The following is a 22,740-nucleotide window of genomic DNA, read 5'->3' on the forward strand; positions in this document are numbered from 1 at the left end:
TCTACACCCAACGGGGGGGGGGGGGGGGCTCTGCTCTTGACAGCACCGGGCTTCTGCTCTTACCGTTCCCTTTGTCTGGAAAAAACTGCCCCAAATCTTCATTGGCTGGTGTCTTGTCTCTGAGACCTTGGGTTAGTCAATCTCTAGCATATCTTCCCCCATTTTCATACCTCTTATCATCTAAAATTGGCTTTTTCATTTATGTGCTACTAATTTGTCCAACTGGAACAAAGGCTCCACAAGAGCAGGGACCTTGCGTATTTTGTTTACCATCATATACCCCAGTACCCAAAACAGAGCCTGGCACACGAAAGGCTCATAAACATTTGTCAAATAGAATGGATGAGTGGATGAATTCTTACATGTTTCTTAAACTAACTTATTTAGTGCTGATACCTGGCAGAAAGTTGCCCTACTGGGAGAAAGAGAGAAAGAGAATATGTTCTTTCAGGTGATGTAAGTGCATCTCCTTACAAAGATTCTGCATTTCAATTTTTCACCATTTCAGAAGTTTTCCTCTTAGTCTTAATTAATTCTATTATCTGCTTCAAAAAAGCATATACTTCTATTGGAAAATACTCAAGCAGGGTTCCCTGTACCAACTAGTCAAAATATAAAAGAATCCTGTAAGGTCACTGAAGATTTTCCACTCTATCTACAGCATCCAGTATGGTTTCTGATATATTAACAAGCACTCTACAAATATTTATTGAGTGAATGAATGAATGAAAGATAATCTACTAAGAAAAATAATATGTCAAGAGGAAATAACACTTTTTAAGTTATCAACATTTTATATTTTACCTGTAACTGCAAAACTTTCCATTTTTTTGTTAAGTCTTTGCTTTTCTTGTTCAAGCTGATGAACAACAGTTTCCAGGTCTGACTTTATAAGTAGTTCATCACTCAGTCTCTCCTTTTCTTTATGGCATAAGTTTAATTCCTGCAAATTTTAATACTATAATTAAGATTTCCAACAACTTGATAAAATATTATAGAACTTAAAGTAGATATTTTGGTAAGTACATTTAATTAAGAGTAAGTCACAGACACACTTTTAGTTAGTCAAATATATGGGTTCAACTAAAGTTCATTCTCAACTGTGGCTAAAAGGACCACAAAACCCAAATATGAATAGGGCTCCTTTCTGAGTAGAATTATTAGATTTTATTTTCTCTTAATTTGTTTAACATACTGTCTACTTTTTAAAATGAATATGTACTTGTGCAATAAAAAGCTTTAAAGCCTTTTTATTTTTAAAAGAAGGCGGAAGGAAGCCATAGTGCTCTCAGACTATCATAGGTATCAGTAACTATGCTGGTTATTGTCTCAGGCTTATCTGCACAATGGGGATAAGAGCAGTATCTGGACACCGAGAACTCACTGGTGAGGATGAAACTAAGGATGTGAAGCACTCTGCACAGTGTCTAGAACATGGCAAGTGATTAATAAATGCTAGCTATTAATATCATTAGTATTTATCCTAAAAATACATAATATCATACTAATGAAAAAAATAAGAAAGGTCAGAAAGTAACTATAGCATCTGACTGTCATCCAATACTACTGAGACTTGGTCAGAGTCCGAGACAAGCATTACGAATCACACTCAACTGTTGATAGGATACATACAATGCAGCGAACAAAAATTCCTGCCCTCACAGAGTTTACACTGTCAGTAAAAACATCATCAAAACATCTACTTTCTGTTTACTGACCTCATGGAAGATTTTCACAATATCTATGAGACTCAAGAGTAGACAACATCAAAAAAAAAAAAAAGAGTGGACATTTATCAGGTTTAGTTAATTCAGTTATTTAATACTGAATTGAGTAGCTGCAAGTGAATAAAAAAGAAGCCACTGTGATTCATAGTGAGCATATAAAAGTCAGCAAGTATTCAAGCACCTACAGTGTGGCAGCATATCACAATGGCTTCATTTTTTAATTTGCCTTATGCCACCAGAACATTGCTGCTATACTGTGTAAGACTATAAATAATAAGAAAACTTGAAAATTAGTATTAGTCTTAGTTTCCAATCTTAAAAGAAACTCATCCAATTTAATAAGCTATTAAAAAAAAATCCCCAATCATCTTTTAGGTGACCACCCAGGAGTTTCTAACTGGAAGCAAGGCATGACTATAGAACTATATGCTACATCTAGGCTTATGCTGGGACGATTACTATTTTTCTTATTTGAAGAAGACTACCAGAACAAATATTATCTAGAAAGATGGTTTTCACTACCAAACAAAGCTATTTTTATAAAAGAGGACGGAATTTTTTTTTTTTTTTTTAAGTAATCTCTATACCTGACGTGGGGCTCAAACTCACAATCCTGAGATCAAGAGTCATGTGTGCTCTAGAGGCGCCTGGGTGGTTCAGTTAAGTGTCCAACTCTTTATTTTTGTTTAGGTCATGATCTTAGGGTTGTGAGATTGAGCCCTGCAATGGGCTCCTATCTGTTTGTTATCCTCTCCCAGACTCTACCCTTCCCCCCACTCACATACACACGTGCTCTTTCTCTAAAATAAATAAATAAAAAAATCTTAAAAAAAAAAAAAAAAAAAAGAGTTGCATGCCTCAACTGAGCCAGCCAGGTACCCCAGATTGAGTGCTTTTAATAAAAGTCAACAATTTTAACAAGTAATTATCAATTTCTAATTTTAATATTAGTAAACTTACAAGTCATGAAGTAGTTAAAAGAATATAAAATTCCTAACAGGTTTTCCAAATTCAAATTTAACTTGCCATCTACTGTATATAAAATTAAAGAATTATAAAAACAGAAATGAAATTAAATACATCCATACAGTGGAATATTACCCAGCCATAAAAAGGAAGTACTTGGATACATGCTACAACAAGCATGAAACTAGAAAACACTGTGCTAAATCAAAGAAGCCAGACACAAAAGGCCACATATTGTATGATTCCATTGGTATAAACTGTCCAGAATATGCAAGTCTATAGAAATAGAAAGATGAGTGGTTGTCAGAGGCTGAGCAGAGGAAAATGGGGAGGGACTGCTAAATGGGTATGACGTTTCTTTTTGGAGTGATGAAAATGTTCCTTTACTTGATGGTCAGAATGGTTGCAGTACTTCATAACTACACCAATACCAATGAAATAAATGCTTAAGAGTGAATATTATAATGTGTAAATTATATCTCAATTAAAAAATATATGTAAAATACAGCATGCAAATTTTCTTACCAAAAGTTCTGGCAATTTAACATGACATCTACTTACCAGTTGAAGTTTTGCCATTGTTTCTTCAAGATCCCGCATTTCAGAAAGCTTTCTTTTAATCTCTTTCTAGGAATAAAAAACTTATTAGGTACAGACCTAAAAGTCAAGAATATTTATCACTAAGTCACAATGCAAATAAGACCAAGTCATTTTTTTGAGTAGTCTTCCTTCTCAGCAGTGAGATGGGAGGTTTTAGCAGTTTTAAGGCTCAATTTCAGTGAAGAGGAGACAAAGTCCAGGCTTCTCTTTAATTTCTTGGTATCCTGAATGCTTAGAGGGAGCTATTTGTAACATCTGAAACAAGAGGGCCCACTTAAAAACCTATTTTGCCTATATACTTGCAGGACCTTCCTTGAACCTTGATTTTTGGGCTCTTCTTACGGCACTGTCATTTCCTAATTTTCCCATCTTATTTGATTTCCCTCCACCTGCTACTACCAATGTGGAACCTCTATACAGCAAATAAGAGCACTGAATGCCAATATTAAAATATTTTGACCCAACAGAAATCTTTTGCGAGCCAAACTGTCATTCTTTTTTTTTTTTTTAAAGATTTTATTTATTTATTTGAGAGAGAGAAAGAGATAGAGAGAGAGAGAGCATGAGAGGGGGAGGGTCAGAGAGAGAAGCAGACTCCCCGCCGAGCAGGGAGCCCGATGCGGGACTCAATCCCGGGACTCCAAGATCATGACCTGAGCCGAAGGCAGTCGCTTGACCAACTGAGCCACCCAGGCGCCCCTAAACTGTCATTCTTGAGCACTGCCAATGGGACCTGAGAAGCTATATTCAGTATGTTGTGTGCATGAGCAGAGAAGATGTAAAAAAAGTGGAAAAAGAGAGGAATGAGATATAGGAATGTTGCAATGAAACTAGAGCCACCAAAAATTAAAACTGCACTAATTATGTTCTTCATTTTTCTTAAGTTTATTTTTTTTAGTAGTCTCTATACCCAATGTGGGGCTGGAACTCATGACCCTGAGATCGAGAGTCACATGCACTTCCAAATGAGCTAGGCAGGCACCCCTATATTCTTCATTTTCAAGACTCTCTTGGCTATTCTGGGGCCCCTTGAGATTTTATAATTTTTTTCCATTTCTATAAAAAATGCCATTGGGATTTGGATAGGGATTGTACTGAATCTGTAGATTGCTTTGGGTACCATGGACATTTGAACAATATTAAGTCCTCCAATCCATGAACATAGGATGTCTTTCCATTTATTTCTGTCTTATTCAAATTTTTTCAAGAATGTTTTATAGTTTTCAGCATACAGTCTTTCACCTCCTTGGTTAAGTTTATTCCTAAGTTATTTTATTCTTCTTGATGCTACTGCAAATGGGATTATTTTCTTAATTTCCTTTTGGATTTTAATTATTTGCATATTGAAACACACCTGATTATTGTGCATTGATTTTTGTATCCTGCAACTCTGCTGAATGTATTAGTTCTATTTTTTTGTGAAATCTTTAGGATCTTCTACATACAAGATCATGTCATCTGGAAACAATTTCAGTTCTTTCTTTCCAATTTGGGTGCCTTTTATTTCTTTTTCTTGCCTAACTGCTTTAGCTAGGACTTCCAGTACTACACTGAACAGAACTGGTAAGAATGGGCATACTTGCATTGCTGCTGATTCTAGAGGAAAAGCTTCAATCTTTCACCACTGGGTATGATATACTGTGGGCTTTTCATATATGGCCTTCACTATGTTGAGGTATGCTACTTTTATTCCACTAATTAGTGGAAACGACATGGTACAAAATTGATTCAATGATGTAGAGTACTGATCCTCAGGCTAGCTTATATCCATTCCTGGGATAACATAAATACTTCCCAAGTATTATGTAAAACTACTGTATACGTGCAGTTTTAATGTATCCATATCTGGATTCTTAATTTGCATGTACAGTCCTTTTTAAGAATTATCTACCTGAAAACCTGTGTGTGGTCTAAGTATCTCATGATCTTTCCTCTCTCACCTTCCCTTTCAAAACTGTTTTCCTCCCACTTTTTAAAGCAAAGTCATGCATCTAATGCCACTCAAAATATGAAAAATTTCTGAAGCACCAAAAAGATAATCAAAGTTTATGAAAGATATGTATTAAGAAATGTATTAATAAGATATGTATCTTATTAAGAGATGTATTTCCAATAAAATTTTACTTTTTAATTCAGTAAGTATCAACATTTGTGCTATATTTGTCACTTTGATCCACTAATTACTAATAATTATAATGATAACACTATTCAAAGGAAAATGTTAACACTTTGAACCTTGTAATCAAAGGACATTTTTTAAAGTAAAAAATTTCTAAATAAATAAATGCTTTCAATTTATGTATTTTTTTATTGCAGAGATGTTTGATAGGGTGATCATGAAAAGATATCCAAGCATAAATATATTAAAATAGGATAAAACTTTGTGAAGATTTCAAGAAGAAAGGGTCATTTAGCTATATTTAAAAGAACGATGTGACAGTTTAAGAGATCAATACTTACAATACATTGGAAATTACATCTTTCATATCTATTTATTTACTCATTATTATTTTTAAAAGATTTTATTTTTAAGTAATCTCTACACCCAATTTGGGGCTCGAACTCACAATCCCGAGATCAAGAGTTGCATGCTCCTCCCACCACACCAGCCAGGTGCCCCCTTTCATACCTATTTAAACTTAAAGATGAAAAAATGTTAGCTACCAACTTAAAAACGTGTAAGGACATACACTATTTCAGAAAATACTTTTAAAGGGAACATGAGCACAGAATGACACAGAGGACAAACTTCCAAAGCTCACTCACAATGCAGAGATGAAAATCTTGAGGGAAAATAGGACAAAATCTGGAGAGCTATCCTAAGAAAAGGTGTGCTTCAGAAACATAACCAATTTTAGAGAGTGTGAACGACACTTTGGGAAAACTGGAATTATGAAACAAACCAAAAGACCATATCAGATATCAAAGGGGCTTAGGCTCACGATGTTCCAGGAGGATTAACAAATGCTCCCACAACCTAGACATACCTTTGCTTCCTCAAGTTCTTTATCGGCAGTCTCAAGCACTTCTTCTTTATGTCTCTCTAACTGCTGTGCTAACTGATCTATTTCAGTTAATTCCTGGCAGAGTTTTTCATTTTTGTTACTTAGATTAACAACTTCAGTAGTCACTGTTTCCTTGGTTTCCATAAGCTCCTGTATATGCTTCTCCAGGTCTTTATTAGCTCGCTGAAGAAAGTCAACCTAAATTGAATTTGTAATTCACAGGTATATGAATTGGAAAATTATCCTAAATACTGGACTTCCAAAAATATTTCAAAATACCGTATTTTTTAAAATACTGAACATTTAAACCAGAGCTATTTTACATTTGTAATCTTACACTGCTTTGATTCACAAAACTGACAATGTGGGGTGTAATAAAAATATTAGCCATTGGCTTCCAATTTTTAAACGTGGAAGGAAAGGAAAAGCAAAACATTTGTGTGAACTTTTTCCCAACAGAGAGTTCTAAAATTACGACAAGAATATCACTACCATGATACTACTACTCTAGACTGTGCTGTTCAATACAGCAGTCACTAGTATCCACATGTTCATACTGTGGCTCGTCTGAACTGAGTTGTGCTATAAATGTAAGATAGACACAAGATTCCAAAGACTTGGTGCAAAAAAGAAAGAATGTAAAAGATCTCAACATCAATTTTACAACATTAATTATACATTGAAATTATATTTTGGATATACTGAGATAAATACATTATTAAAATTAATTTCACCTGTTTACTTTCTTAATCTAGTTACTAGAAAATTTTATAGTTTCATGTTTTACATTTTGATCTGAGATTTTCTTTTCTTTTTTTTAGGTGGGCTCCATAGAATCTTGAACTCATGACCCTGGGATCAAGACCTGAGCTGAGAGCAAGAGTCGGTCAGACGCTTAACCAACTGAGTCACCCACGTGCCCCTAGAAAATTTTAAATTACATTATGTGGCTCATATCATATTTGTATTGGATAGCACTGCTCTAGAGCTACTGCTGATATTCGTGATTTACTCTATTTTGGTTACAGCTCAGGCAGCAACGACATGTCTAAATTTCTAAAGGTAACATAACATGCTTTATATAACTCTCGTGTTCTTTTACTCTTAGGTCAAATGCATGGCAAGGGAATCTATTACATGTTTAGCTTTTATATTTCTTTTTAAAAATCTTTTCTTTTTTTACGTTTTTATAAAACAAAAGTTTTGAAAATAAAATCAAAAAGAATATCTCATCACACAAAGATAGACTGTTAGTATACTTTGGTGTCTTCTCTTCCAATGCTTTCTCTCTCCAAGTTCATATGCACATTTTTAAAAAGCAAACTGAACATCACTTGTGTCTACAGTTTATTCTCCTCTTTTAAATATTTAACATTATGGTGTAGGTATTTTTCTGCCTCATTAAATATTCTTTTTTTTCATTATATATTCTTTAAAAACATGATTTTTCAATAGCCGCATCCTATTTCTGGATACTCTGGCTCTATCAAAATTTTCCTATTGTAAATAATACACTACTGAACAACTCTGTCACTTTTACAAATCCATGGACTGTTATAAACACTTAATGATTTTATATACTCAGTGAAATAATTATAAAAGTCATTACCTGAATATTTAAATGAGCAATAAGTTTTTCATTGGTTTTATTTCTAGTCTCCAGAGAGAGAATATCAGGGGAACGGCCACTGTCCAGTGCTACTGATAGTCGTTCTATCTCTCGTTCTCTTAGCTCAATCTGAAGACATAAAGTCATGTTATCACTTAAAAAAATCTGCTTTGAACTGAAATAACACTGTACAAACACTTATTTGGATATACTTTCATTTTTCTTATGTTTTACAGTGTGTACAAGAGATTAACATTCATATATGTACCATATTATGAAATACATATACACAAGCAAAAATAAACACAGAAAATTTCAAAATAATGTCAACAAAGCTTTCATAAGTATTTCTTTTTTTTTTTTTAAAGATTTTATTTATTTATTTGACAGAGAGAGAACACAAGTAGGCAGAGTGGCAGGCAGAGGGAGAGGGAGAAGCAGGCTCTCTGCTGAGCAGGGAGCCGGACGTGGGGCTCGATCCCAGGACCCCAGGATCATGACCTGAGCCGAAGGCAGCCGCTTAACCGACTGAGCCACCCAAGCGCCCCTCATAAGTATTTCTATTGAATAGATTCTTCCCAATTATTTTTAATTTTTGGTTTTTTTCCCCCTCCCTCCTCCATAGATTAGGCAATGTTTATATAAAAAGAAACTACTGGGGGCGCCTGGGTGGCTCAGTCGGTTAAGCGGCTGCCTTCAGCTCAGGTCATGATCCTGGAGTCCCGGGATCGAGTCCTGCATCGGGCTCCCTGCCCAGCGGGGAGTCTGCTTCTCCCTCTGACCCTCGCCTCTCTCATGCTCTCTGTCTCATTCTCTCTCTCAAATAAATAAAATCTTAAAAAAAAAAAAAAAAAAAGAAACTACTGGGTACTAGAACTGAGTCTGAGCTACTTCAGTGCCTGGCAGAATAAATGTAGAATGAACAAATAGATGTAGGACACAAAGAATTGCTACTGAAACTCAATATGGAAAAGGATAGGAAGCTGGGGTGAATTTAATTATTATTTAGAAAATAACACACATAAAATCACAGAGAGCACTATCAGCCATGATTTCACACTTATTCACATTCATGAATTTGGAAAAACCCAAACACTTTACAGCTTTGGGTTTTGCGGCTTTTGTTTTTTCAAAAAAATTGAAAACTAAAACCAAGCATTCAATTCAACAATTATGGAACACAATTTTTGGTATATGAAGATGAGTAAAATATGGTCTCTGACTTTCAGGAACACAGCTTTACAGGGAAAACTAGCAAGTAAACCAATAATTGCTATATAATATGTTGTTCAATGGTAGAATAAAGTAAAGAGGTATATGGCACCAAAGAAGTTAAGGGAATAAAAGGATTTACTCTCCATGATATATTCATATGCCTATTGAAATTAGTGAAGGCTTTATCAAATACATATGCCCAAAAAGGTTATAAATGATGCTATGAAGAGAAGAAAGGAGGAATGTTTCAGGCAGTGACACAGAAGTATAAAGCCACATGGTATGATCGAAGGAGCAGAAATGGCTCAGTAAGACGATCAGTAAGACGACTGTAACGTGCAAGGGAACTTATGGTGGGTCTGAAGAATCAGGCAGGAATTAATTATGTTAAGCTCTGAATACTTTGCTAAGGAGAAAGACTGCTCTGGATTAAAAGATAAATAAGAATAAAGCCAGAGGAAGGGAGACCTATTGGAGGAATGTATGAGAAATGAGTAAGGCATAAAACAGTAGATAGGTTAAAGCAGAAAAAGTAAGTTTACAAAGTACTTAGAAGTGACAGAACTTGGTAAGTGAAGGGGAAAGAATGAGATCTAGAAAGACTATAGAATGTTGGCTTGGGCAGATGGTAATGCTACCAACCAAAGTAGAGAATATAAGAGGGAAAACAGATTTGAGGCAGAAGATAACAAGTTTAGTACTAGGTATATGGTATGAAGAGCTTTCATCCAAGTGGAAACGCCCAATATGAAATTGGATATATGGGTCTGGAGCTCTATAGAGATTTGAGCCAGAAAGACTGAAAAGTCATTAACTACAGGGAATATCTTAAACCAAGAGAGTAAATGAAACCTTCTGAGAAAATATACTGGGAAAGAAGGGGTCAAAGACAAGATCCTGAAAAACAGTAACATTTCAGGGAACAGGTAGAGGAAATAAGCAAAGAAGAAATGATGATAGATTTTTAAAAAAGGGAAAACTGAAAGAAAATGAAAGTATTTTAAAGAGAAATTATCAATAATGACAAATACTACAGAGGAGCCAAGAAAATAAAGACTAAAGTATCCTTTTGGATCTAGCAATTAATGTCACTGGTGTCATTAACTAGACCAATTTATGTAATGGGAGGCAGAAGCCAGAACGCAATAGGACAGCAGGAGGTGAAGAAGTGGAGACAGAAGAGTAAGATACTCTTTAGAGAAGTTTGCATGAGGGAAGAGAAGGCATCAGCAAGAGGGAGAGGTAATTAAAGGAGATCTTTTTAGGGGAGGTTAGTAACGACCATAATAGCACCTCTTTCTAGGACAGTTAGGGAGATTAAAAGCATTACTAGTTGTAAAGTGGCCATTTAAGTGTTTGTTAAAGAAGGAAAAAATATCAATGAAAGCAAAAAAAAGAAGAAGAGGGCTGCCTGGGTGGCTCAGTTGTTGGGCATCTGCCTTCAGCTCAGGTCATGATCCCAGTGTTCTGGGATCAAGCCCCAGGTCTGGCTCTCTGCTCAGTGGGGAGCCTGCTTCTCCCTCTCCCTCTGCCACTTCCTGCTTGTGCCCTCTTTCTCTCTCTCTCTAATAAATAAATAAAATCTTGAAAAAAAAAAAAAGAAAAGAGGAAATAGAGCCAAGAGCACAGGTACAAAGACTAAGCCTTAAATAGGAAGAATGCCACACTACCCATTAAGTCTGGAGAGCCTCAGTGTGAACATTGCTAATTTTAAAGGTAGAAACAAAGTTGAGACAAGGTGATATCTTGAGGAGAGTATTTATTACAGGCTGGGGAAAGAGCTTGCAGAGAACAGCAACATTTGGAATACAAACTGAGAAAAACAGAACAAACTTAAGCAAAAAAACCCCCAAAAACAAAAACCAAACACCCAGATAGGCAGCAGAGTTTCAATGAGAATGATCAGGCTATTTTCTCCAAACACCTCAACTACCTCACAGAGATAACCAAGATTGGTCAGCTTATGTTCATAAAGTACTTGGGGAAAATGTGATGAAAGTGTGATTATAAATTGAAAAATACCAACAATATTCAACTTATGCATATTTGATATTTTCAATCTCTCTCCATATTATAAGTTTTTTGGTTGATGTGATCACAATTCCTTTTTACTCCATTTTTATTCAAATATCTTCAAAGTACTTTACAAACTTAACAGTTATACCAACACATAAGTTACATATATATTTGTATGTGCAGATCACTTCACTCCAGAAAAAATGCAGTCACATGCAGAAAATGAAAAAACGTGTTACCCAATTTAAGCTTCAATAAGCATTTTAAGAAAGTAAGCCTGTAATTATACAAATCAGAATTTAGCCAAACACCAACAGAAGGTAAGAAAGAATTAAAGCTTATTACGGTTATGATCTAACCCTGCATATATTAATTCCCCTGCTTCTTCAGAAAACTCTTTTACTAGTTCTTGTAGTGAAAACACACAACAAATATGGTGCCACAAAAGAGTAACTATCAAGAAGACTTATGTTCCAAATAACAAAATCTACAGTAAGAGTAAAAAAATTATTTATGTTACCACTGTAAAGCACAGTACACTTCAGTAAAATACCTCCCAAGATGAAAACAAGTAATATGGTTACAATATTTGGGGAGACAGATGATTCACCTAAAGGAACCAAAAAAAAAACTAGTATTTGCCTCAATGCATAATGGACTGGACTGTTTGCTCTAAAGCCATCTAAGCCACTCCAGCTATTATCTCTATTAACAAATTGGTGGAAAAGATAAAAGCTGTATAAAAATTCAGTATCAGTAATACCAAATATAACCCAACTTTATTTACAATCACAGCATACCCATCTCAACAATGCAATCATGCATCCCTGTTATAGAAGTAAAAAAAAAATCCTACCTGCTCCGTATAATCTCTCAGTCCACTTTCCATCATTGCTAACTTTTCTTGTAACTGGTGGACTTCCAGCTGCAGTTCTTGAATTCTGAAACACATGTATAACTAATGTCAATATACTTTTTTAAGAAATACAAAAAAAACAAGAAATGAAACTAGATATGTTCTCCTATAAATTCTCTATTTTCTATTTCTCAATAAGGTATGAAGTACTGTACCAAAGGGTTCCAAACCACATCATAAGGAGAGTACATCATCTTGGAGATATAATTTTATAAGAATAGATTAAAGAAACTGAGTGTTAAATAATTTGAAATTCAGATACATTATGCCTACTGTTGCATTTTGATCTTTAAAACTCTTTGAGGTATTGCTGCCAATGCTTAGGTTCAGTTCAGGAAACTAGAGGGTCTAGCCCAGAATTCACATTCTGAAGTGAAATAAGGGACTCAAGTTTGTCTTCTAACCCTAAATGACCCTGTATTTTCTAATGAACTACCCTATGATCCTGGAGAAAAGAAAAATATCAAGAAATACTGTAATTCACCAAATAACTACAGCAAAAACCTACTCCTTTCTGGAACTTGTTAATTCTAACAAAATCAAGATTTGTCCAAATTACCTCAATTCTACAACTATCCAAATGTATTTATATTACATCAAACTTTGCCAAACATTAACATAAATATGACATAACCACTTTCATATTGGAAAAATAAAGCCTGAAGCCAGGTCTGCTTTTAAGAGAGATTTTCTGTGAAGTAGAGTAAGTGAGGCTGGCACACCTTGTCCATGCTGTTATTGGAACCAGTATTTTCTACTACTCTAGGTTTAGGAGAAAAGTAGGTATGTGACTGCACTCATATGTATGCACACGAATTACTCTGAATACAAACAAAATGTGTATGTGCAAAAGGAAACAAACAAGATCATCAAGAGACTAATGCCACCTATGATGGTTTGATAGAAAAGAAAGATGTTAAGGAAAAAGATTAAAGACAGAAAATGACAAACATGCAGACCAAAAAACTCCTTAAATACACTATCACACTGAGAAGTCCTAGATTACAACTGTAACAGAAAAAAAGAACCCCACAAAATATTTCACAAGTTCAGATAACTGTATAAACATAGTTATGTAATACTGTGTGACAATAACTAAGAGATCCTAATCAGTACCTCCACCAATGTTCCTTTAGATTGTTATGAGATTAATGAAGTGGAAAAACTCCCCCATATACTCTGTATAATCTACAAAATAAAAAGTTATCCATACTAACCATTTTTACTAGTGTAGTACTTATTTTAGAATGCTTTTCCAGGTATGACCACAGATGCTGTCACGAGTGTTCTTTTGCTACTTTGAACCTCTTAAAATTTTCTTAATGGCATTCTGTGTATTTATCTCATCTTTACTATTAGAATGTAAGTTTCTCAAGAGCAGCAGTACCATCTTACTCATCTTTACAACCCCAGGACACTTACATAGTGCCTTTCCCAGAGACCTTTTCTATATAAAATAGAATTTATATCTGATTCCAATTTAAGGAAAAACAAGCACACAGAGCTAGAGAATCATGAAGCAAGAATTTCAAAGCCAGTTACAAATCTATTCATGTTCATTGGCATTTGACATATCTGAAGTGAGAGAGTCCTGCAAAAAGACGAATTGGGTGATAAAACTAAATACTAAAGCAACTCTACTAAAATAGGTTCTAGATGGCACTAAATTATTTTAAAGTAAACATGGACAGAAACATCAGATTTATGATCTATCTGAGATCAAAGTTCCAAAACAAATAAAAACTTTTTTTTTCTTTTTAAGATTTTATTTATTTATTTGACAGAGACAGGCATAGCGAGAGAGGGAACCCAAGCAGGGTGGGTGAGAGAGGGAGAAGCAGGCTTCCTGCGAAGCAGGGAGCCCGATGCGGGGCTCGATCCCAGGACCCTGGGATCATGACCTGAGCCGAAGGCAGACGCTCAACGACTGAGCCACCCAGGCGCCCCAAGTAAAAACATTCTATATTTAGGATACATTCAGAAAGTACTTCCTCAGTGCTCATGCAAAGTTCTGTCCTAGGCCCTGGAGATACAACAGCAAAGACTGGAGCCCTAGCATCAAGAAACTTATTAGAGTTAATCAAGTAATTAACTAAAACCAACAAAAAATTATTTAATGCACCTGTTATCAGCCACCTGCAGGAGGTCTGCAATGTAAGGGTCATCAGGCTGCGGAACTGGATATGAACTGACTTCGGAGGGAGGGACTGGTTCATCAATCTGCATACGCTGGCGCCTGAAAGCAATACTTCTTTTTTTGCCACCTAAAACACAATGTGCGTTTCAAAAACATTTAAAAGAAACAAATATTAGAATTAAATATTCCAGAAGGTTAGGTTTTTTGTTATAAAGGGTGTCTCTAGCTCATATTACCTAGCGATAAAATACTTCCTCCCTTATATATACTCACACCCTGATCTTTAACTAAACAATGCATTCCCGAAAACCTCAACAAGACATGGTTATAAAACAAGTTTTATTTTTGGCATGCTTGGTACATATATCCAGATGCAATCTGTTCCTCCATTAGATGGGAACAAGACTTTGGCAAGATTAAAAGTTGAGCATGCCTTGTGGTATTTGCTCTTATGAACTCAAGAAATCATCACCAGCAGAAAACTGTCAAATGAGAAGCTTAAAGCAGTGATAACTAAAATAAACTTGTTTATTAAGCAATGCCAAAAGAGCAGGTAACAGAAACTTTATACAGCAAAATTAGTATACAATGAATGAATGTCATCTGTAATATAAAATGATGCTATAACTGAATTTGTGGGGAATGCCTACCTAATTATCCTTTTTTTTTTTTTTTAAGATTTTATTTATTTATTTGAGAGAGAGAGAATGAGACAGAAAGCATGAGAGGGAGGAGGGTCAGAGGGAGAAGCAGACTCCCTGCCGAGCAGGGAGCCTGATGCGGGACTCGATCTCGGGGACTCCAGGATCATGACGTGAGCCGAAGGCAGTCGCTTAACCAACTGAGCCACCCAGGCGCCCTACCTAATTATCCTTAAAACCATCAGGAGTAATTTCTTTTTATGGACATATACATCCAAACTACACGGATAACTTACCTTTCCCAGCACCTGGCCAAGATTAGACATGCACTTGAAAAATGAATTTATCCACACGAAGAACAAACACAATCTACAATTGTGTCTTTATTAGAATCCTGACACATTTTGTATACATATATCTCTTGTGTTGAGGATGAAGAAACTGGATCAAAAGTATTTAAATGATTTGCTTGTAGTTACACACCTAAAGAAAGTAAACCATTTTCTCCTTCCCTTACTTCCTGGTTTTCCTCCTTGGTTGTTCCTTCTCAGTTTCTTTTAAAGACCCTCTCCTTCCACCAGTCCTTTAATTACCAACCTCTCCTCAGGATCTGTTCTCTCTTCCCAGTCTACATAATCTTACTAGATAATTCCCACCGCATCCATAGCTTCAATTCCCACCAAACTCCAATGACTCCCAAATTTGAATTTCCATCTGGGACCACACATCTAAAATCAGATCCACATATCCTACTGTGTACTAGAAATCTCAATGTGGATGTTCCATGGGTATAATATTTGACACATGCAAAAGTGAACTCCTGCTCTGCTTTCCACCTTCTCTAAAAAATAGTACCATCATTCACCCGCTCATTCACTTGAAACAGAAATCTGGGAATTCCTCTACCTCCCACGTCTTCCACATTCAGTCACTGAATTCTATAGATTACACCACCTGAATCTCTCTGGAATCTGCCCCATTCCTCTCTCAGGAAACCTGATTATCCTCATTTTTCCCCTTAATCTTCTAGTTACTTCTAAGACCTTCTTCCATGTTTCTTGATCTTTTGTGCCTTTAGCCCACAGTCCCCCTCTCCATCTCATTTCCTGACATTTCCATCTTCCCCTGATTCCGCTTGGCTACAGGCACACCGTAAGATGACTGTGTGTGGCCTTCATCACCACTTCAAACTGTGCCAGCATCTAGAACTCCAACTCCCTTCTGATCTCAGTCTTCATGCTCCTAATCCCTCAGCCTCCACCTCATCTCATAATCCAGCACTTTCCTACACCTCACTCACTCCCATTATCTTCAGCCCATAATTCAGACATCTTGACGATCTTGTCACTGGTACTGGAGATTCTTCCACCAACTTTATGCCTTGACCACCCTTAACTCTGGATATGACCCTTCCTTTCTTTTCTCTTGCTACAGAACTACCGAACATAAAGCTAAAAAAAGTAAAATAAACTAAGAAATACTGAAAACACATTTCCAAATTTTTTAATGAGTACAGATTACCTTTATAACTAAAATAATAATGATAACATTGAGATGGCATCCCTCAAAAGAGTTCCTTTTTTAGCTTGTGGATCTTCAGATTGATAGTTCTGCCATTTTCATTTCATTTCCTGAAAGTCAGGGCCGGCTTGTAATAAGTTGTTAAACAACACCCTAAGTGTGAACTGTCAACCCTCACCCTAAACCTCCCCTGTTCAGAGCACCACATGAAGACTTCACTGGGTTTTATAGTGGCCTCTGATGATGGCAGTCCACTGGAGCCTGGAGTTTGGAAGCTGCTGTATACTGCCAGTGGCTGTGTGCCCATGTCTTCCCTGAAATACCAGGACTGTTTATGACGAGTATTTTTTATAAAGCTGAATACAGTTTGACTTGGAAAAAAAAGGATACTAAAATAATAATAATAATTTAAAAAAGAAGTTAAAATAACGATTAAGGAAATAAAACTCTAGGCACTGAAGTTAGACTACTTGTATCTAAGAAACTACTATAAAGTTTCTAAGTGCCTGTATAAAATACTACCTAGATCTTAAGAAATAAATTTAAAAGTTTATGTGACAATCCAAAATCATCTTTACAAATACTAAAGTCTAAGCATGAAAATCCAAAGTCTTATTTTAGTCAACAGCTTTAATATCTTTAAAAGATTAGACGTGTATAATTTGTTTTGAGACACGGCAGACTCACCTGGAGTTTGTACTACAGCGTGCAAATTCTTTTCTTGAAGTTGTTGAATTCTTTCATTCTTAGCTTTGCTCTCTTTCTCCAAAAGTTTGAGTTTATGAACATATTGGTTGTTTAGAAATTTCAGATCAGCTGTTTCACGTGCACACTTCTTCAACGTAGTTTTCAACTCTTAAAATGAAAAAGATTCAAAAACCATTTTACAGATCAGGAAATCTATCAAATCCTTCCATTTCACAAAATACAAAAGTCACATTAATTTGAAAGGCTCCATCTGATTCTTACCCAAGCCTTTGTCTGAAAGGTTATTACCTCTTCCACCATTATTAACAAAACTACAAGTCAGTCACTAAACAAAAAAGGGAATCATATTTTTCTTCTGCTATATGGCTTAATATAAATTATGGCATTTGCTCCAATCCAGTAAGGTGGGTATGTAGCTGAGGGATTATATATTCATGCCAGGTATCAGACAGGGCTTTCTACTGATAAAAGAAAAATTTATAGTAAGATAGCCACACAATTACCCTCTGTCCGGTACCTTTGAAATCATTCGATTCAATCTTCCAGCTCGAAGACGGGGGTATTAAAGAATCAGAATGATACAAGGCTTTCACCTCATCTTAGTCCTCTTACTTTTAGTAAGGGAAAAATGAAAGTTGTTTCAAGGACATTTCTTTAGTTTCAGCATTTAATATTTCCTAGAGCAATCTTTTTATTAATTAAAAGATTTATTGAGTATAGTTGACACATGTTATATTGATTTCAGGTGTACAACATAGTGATTCAACTTCTCTGTAAGTTATGTTACGCACACCACAAACGTAGTTATCATCTGTCACCGTGCAACGCTATTACAATATCATTGACTATATTTCCTATGCTGTGCATCTTTCTACAGCAATTTTAATTCTAAAAATTTAATCTACTTATAGTGAGGATGATTATAGCTATGAAATGTAAATTTATTTTCCTTATTGGGAACTCTTCAATGCACTCTACATTATTTCAAGACTGTTAGCAGGAAGACTATCACAATATTATATATAAGCTTTTCCTACAGAAAAAACTTTTTAGGCAAAAAATACAGCATTTTATTTTATTTTATTTTACTTTATTTTTTTTTTTTTAAGATTTTATTTATTTATTTGAGACAGAGAATGAGAGAGACAGAGAGCACATGAGAGGGGGGAGGGTCAGAGGGAGAAGCAGGCTCCCTGCTGAGCAGGGAGCCCGATGCGGGACTCGATCCTGGGACTCCAGGATCATGACCTGAGCCGAAGGCAGTCGCTTAACCAACTGAGACACCCAGGCGCCCAAAATACAGCATTTTAAAAAGTCACAATATTTTACCTTTAATGTGTTGACCTGATTGTTCTCTCAGTTTCATTAATTCCAGGTATAATTCATTATTTTCCTTGATCAATCTTGCATTTTCAAGTTTATAAGGTTCCAAAACAAAATCAAAATTGGCACTTTCTTTTTCAGCTTTCACAGTAGATAATTTTGATTTCCGAAGACTTTCTGTTGTATGAACTAGGTCACTGAAATTAAAGAACAGAAAATATAAATACAAGGAAACATTCCATTAACTTTTAATAACTAAAAATATATTTCAAGAAAGACTTAAATGTTAACACTAAGTGAGATCAAATCTAAAAAACAAAAACACTAGGCGTCTTTCAAGGTACCAGGTGCTCAAAAATTTCTCAAAACAAGATTAAAAGTTATGAAACATACACATAGTTAGAATCACCTTTCAATCTCTCCTCTCATTCATCCCCCATGTCCAATTAATCACCTTATCCTGTGGAACCTGTGAAACTTACCTGTACATTCAGCAAAGATTTACTGAATGCCTGCTATATGCTAAATGCTAGCATAGAAGAATAAGAATTGATTCCTTACCTCTAAGAACACAGACCAGTAGAATATTCACTCCCTCAGTATTTACCGAGCAGGGAACACAATATAGAACACAGCATCATAGAGCTTATATCCTACTGACAGTTTGTCAAAAGTTATAATACTGTGTGACAAACTCAACAACTATGTGTTCAGCCTGTACTAGATAGAGCAGAGATAAAGTCAGTCTCTAGTCTTATGGAGTTTACATTCTAAAGGAAACACAAAAACAAGTTTCCAACAATGATAAGTAGTGAAGGTAACACGTAGCAGATGTGACAATCTTGCAGGCCATAGAGCTAAACAAGCATAGGGCAGGAGGGAGAGGTCAGACAGACTTCCCAGGCAGACAGAATAGCACATGGAGAGACCAAGGGGAGAGACTGGTGGGGAGTGTTTATGTTTAGGGAACTCCAAATGGTTAAATACATGGGAGATGAAGGTGTCGGGAGTATAAGATCACTGTGGAAAAAGTCTGCCAGTTTCTTAGAAAATTAAACATACTTCACCCACCCTCCAACCTTGAATCACAGAGCTAGAACTAGATCATGAAGGGTTCTGGAGGCCATAATAAAGAGCACCAAATATCTTTCCTCCATTCTCTCTTTACCATCATCATAGCTTGTAGCCCTACTGCAAAAGCTTTCTAAGCAATTTCCCTGCTCCAGTCTCAAGGAAAGAACAAAAAATGGAAAAGAACAAAATCACATAGAATCTTTCAGTTAAAGTAACATGTAACTGCTAAAGTAATGACCAACCACATATGAGAGAACCTTTATCAAATCACAGTAATTAAAGACTAGTGAGGCAGACATAGAATACCCAAGGATATCAGAAAATCACATTAAAAAATTGTAATTCTATTCACGGAGAACTCTCCGAAACATCTACTCTGAACAGTAGAGTATGAAAGGTGACCCCTAGAGTTTTGCAATGTGGAGGCCCTGAACTGATGATCTGGGAGTAGGATCTAAGAATAGATGAGCTTCAGATGACTGAAGGACTTAAAAAAAAAAAACAAAAAACCTACCCATTTCTTTACTGTAACATGAAGTTTAACAGAAACTAGATAAATGGGATTAAGGATCACATGGGTTTAGAACTGTATTTTCATCTTTACCTGAAAAGTTTTTCTACCAATGGTAAACACTCCACTGTCAGAGTCTGGCGGTATCCCAACTGATCCAATCTTTTTCTAATATTAATGTACTTTCTTTCTGCAGCTGCAGTCATCTTGTCTTCCAAAACTAGTTTTATTCACTCCCCAAAATTAAAGTCCTAAAAGAAAAGAGTAAGACATTATTCTGTTATTATGGCTATTATTACTATTTCATGGTAAGAAGAAAAGATTCTTTCAATATGAAGCAACTTTTTTTTGTTTCTCTTCAGGTAGGCAGCCTTCTGGAATATTTAGACTTGACTTAAATGCAATGCTTATGATAGTCATGTTGCTGCATTAATAAACATTAATAAACCTATACGTAAAAGTTAAAAAAAAAAAATGGAGAAAACAAAGAATATTTTCCCAAGCCTGAGGTAGGCAGAGAATCTTCAGAGAAGCCTCTTATTGAAAGACTAAATACAAAAGAAAAACCTGATAAGTTTTTGAACTTCATCAAATTAAAAATGTCTGCTCATCAAAATATTCCATTAAGAAAACAAAAAGATAAAGGAAAGAGTGGGAGAAAATATCTGACAAAGGATTTGTATATGGAATACATAAAGAACACTTACAGTTCAGTAATTACAGTCCGGTAAGAAAATGGGCTAAAGACTTGAACAGGCACCTTGCAAAGATAACTGAACAGGAATAATCATATGAAAAGGTGCTCACCACCATTAGTTATATGGGAAATATGAACTAAAACCACAATGAAGTACAATTTCACTCATACTAGAATGGCTAAAATATCGAAACACAGGACAGATGGAAAAGAGTAAAATCCCTCCAAGAACAAAAAACCTCCTCACCTACGGGCTGCTGTCCTCCCCCACCTACATCACCCAAACACTGTGCCTTACTGAAAGTTTCTAGCACAACATAAAAGCTTAGGTTTGGAGGTCCCCCGCGCATACGTGTTTAGAACTACTCACTAGCTTACCTCTGGGAAGGTGGGTGTCTGAAAGCCAGTACATCTTATTTTTACAAAAGGAGCCTGTGTGTATGTATGCACAGGGGCTCAAAACAAAACACCAACCTTAACTTAGGTTAAGTCCTTCCACACTGAACTTAAAACAGTAGTGACTGGAAGGTCAAGGGGATGTTTTCGAAGATGCAGGGCAAAGGTTAACACATGGCTCCCGTCCTACATTTTCGGGTACTTTGTTTTCACAAAGAGCCTGTAAGATTCTTACACGAGAGAGCACTTTAACTTTTAAATCAACCCATCAGTCGGCGGTAGGCGGGTGTGCACACACCGCACAGACTCCCGCAGCGAGCGGCGCGGAAGGAAATAGGGAGGCTCGAGCGGCCCCAGGTCGACCTCCGCGCCGCAGCCTCACTGCCGGGTTTCGAAGGGGAGGGGTGTCGGCCGCGGAGCCGGCGACGAATCTCCGCGCCGCGCCCCGCCCGGCCGGGCCCCACTTCCTCCCCAGCCGCGCGGCCTCCCTCCCGGCAGCACCCGGGCCCGGCCCGCGGGGACCTCCCGGAGGCTACGGCGAGAGCGCCGCCGCCGCGCCCGGGCCTCCCGCCCCCACAGCGGCACTCACCCCCAGCTCCAGCCGCCGCTTCCTCCGCCTGCGGCCGCATCGCCCCTCGCGCGTCGCCTCCCTCGCTGGCTCCTTCCGCCCCAGACTCCGGCGCCGGCGCTAGGACAGTTTGAAAATGGCGCCGAGAGACGATCCCAGCCGGCGCGGAGTCGGCGCCGCGGTTGCCTCGGTAACGGGAGCGGCGCAGGCGATGCGCGGCGCGCGGCGGGGGCGCGCGCGGCGGCGATGGCGGCGCTGGGCCCGAGTGCCCGGAAACGCAACGGCCGGACGGCGCGCGGCCACGGCGCCTCCTGCCGGTCGGCAAACCCCGCACTTCAGCGGATGCCAGAAATGATCCCTCCCCGTTGCGGGATTCGTTGCTTGTCTACCCCGCGCAGGGTTAAAACGCTGTGCAGCCCTTGGTCCCTGCGGCGGATAAGCCTTCACCCGTCAGGTGAACGCCTGCTGACCACGAAAAATCCAACCTAATAATCACGGTGCTTTGCAACTTTCCCTGACAACCGCCCAATAAAATTAACTATTGTTGCCACACCCCTCTCCCTGTAAAGCGGTGTAGACACATTTATTATACTCATCCCATCATGAGTATAATATTAAGTTTTGATCCCATGAATTATGGCTCATCCCATCAAAACGTAGTTAGCGCTGTATGTCTCTCCCTGGCCACCTCACAACTGAATTTTTTGAGTCAGAGATTATTTTACTCAGTTATGTTTCTTTAGCACCTACCACAATAAACATTTGTGAAGGGAATTCAATTGAAATAAACTGGTTGTGGGGTAGAGAGCTTGCTCACTTAAAGAAACCAGATAGGTCAACTCCTAGAATTCCACGTCTCCTCTGAAGATTTCTGTATGATCAGAGAGGAGCTCAAGTGCTTTCTGTTCACTACTCTCCCGAGTAGGCCTTACAGTCAGAAAAGGTACTTAATCTTTGCATGTCAGATCACTGCTCTGTGGGTTGTGAATAACTGTACCCATTCATATATTGACAGACACATACGTTTCCATTATGTCTACTTGGTTTCCCCACATGTCTTAATGAGTTGTTTTATGGAATTTCTAGGAGACAGGGACTTAGGTACTACTG

General features: G+C 37.2%; 1 protein-coding gene across 3 annotated transcripts in view; it reads right to left on the reverse strand.

The window, feature by feature from the left end:
- Nucleotides 1-21,853, reverse strand: part of CEP135 (centrosomal protein 135) — a 74,586-nt gene extending 52,733 nt beyond the window's left edge. Inside the window, exons 1-10 of one of the 3 annotated variants that reach the window (XM_035004936.1) lie at nucleotides 21,652-21,853; nucleotides 20,063-20,220; nucleotides 18,391-18,581; nucleotides 17,041-17,208; nucleotides 14,177-14,318; nucleotides 11,995-12,079; nucleotides 7,908-8,036; nucleotides 6,281-6,496; nucleotides 3,255-3,320; nucleotides 805-943 (exon numbers count right to left, since the gene is read on the reverse strand). In XM_035004936.1, the coding sequence (XP_034860827.1) occupies nucleotides 805-943; nucleotides 3,255-3,320; nucleotides 6,281-6,496; nucleotides 7,908-8,036; nucleotides 11,995-12,079; nucleotides 14,177-14,318; nucleotides 17,041-17,208; nucleotides 18,391-18,581; nucleotides 20,063-20,175 (1,249 nt within the window). In that variant the 5' untranslated portion in view covers nucleotides 20,176-20,220; nucleotides 21,652-21,853. Of the gene's footprint in view, nucleotides 1-804; nucleotides 944-3,254; nucleotides 3,321-6,280; nucleotides 6,497-7,907; nucleotides 8,037-11,994; nucleotides 12,080-14,176; nucleotides 14,319-17,040; nucleotides 17,209-18,390; nucleotides 18,582-20,062; nucleotides 20,221-21,044; nucleotides 21,332-21,651 lie in introns of those variants that run through there. The other 2 variants (XM_035004937.1, XM_035004935.1) reach the window with 2 other exon arrangements.
- Nucleotides 21,854-22,740: the final 887 nt, after the last annotated feature.

The sequence above is a fragment of the Mirounga leonina genome, unplaced genomic scaffold (assembly GCF_011800145.1).
Source record: "Mirounga leonina isolate KUSES-001 unplaced genomic scaffold, KU_Mleo_1.0 Mir_129, whole genome shotgun sequence".
Classification (NCBI taxonomy): domain Eukaryota; kingdom Metazoa; phylum Chordata; class Mammalia; order Carnivora; family Phocidae; genus Mirounga; species Mirounga leonina.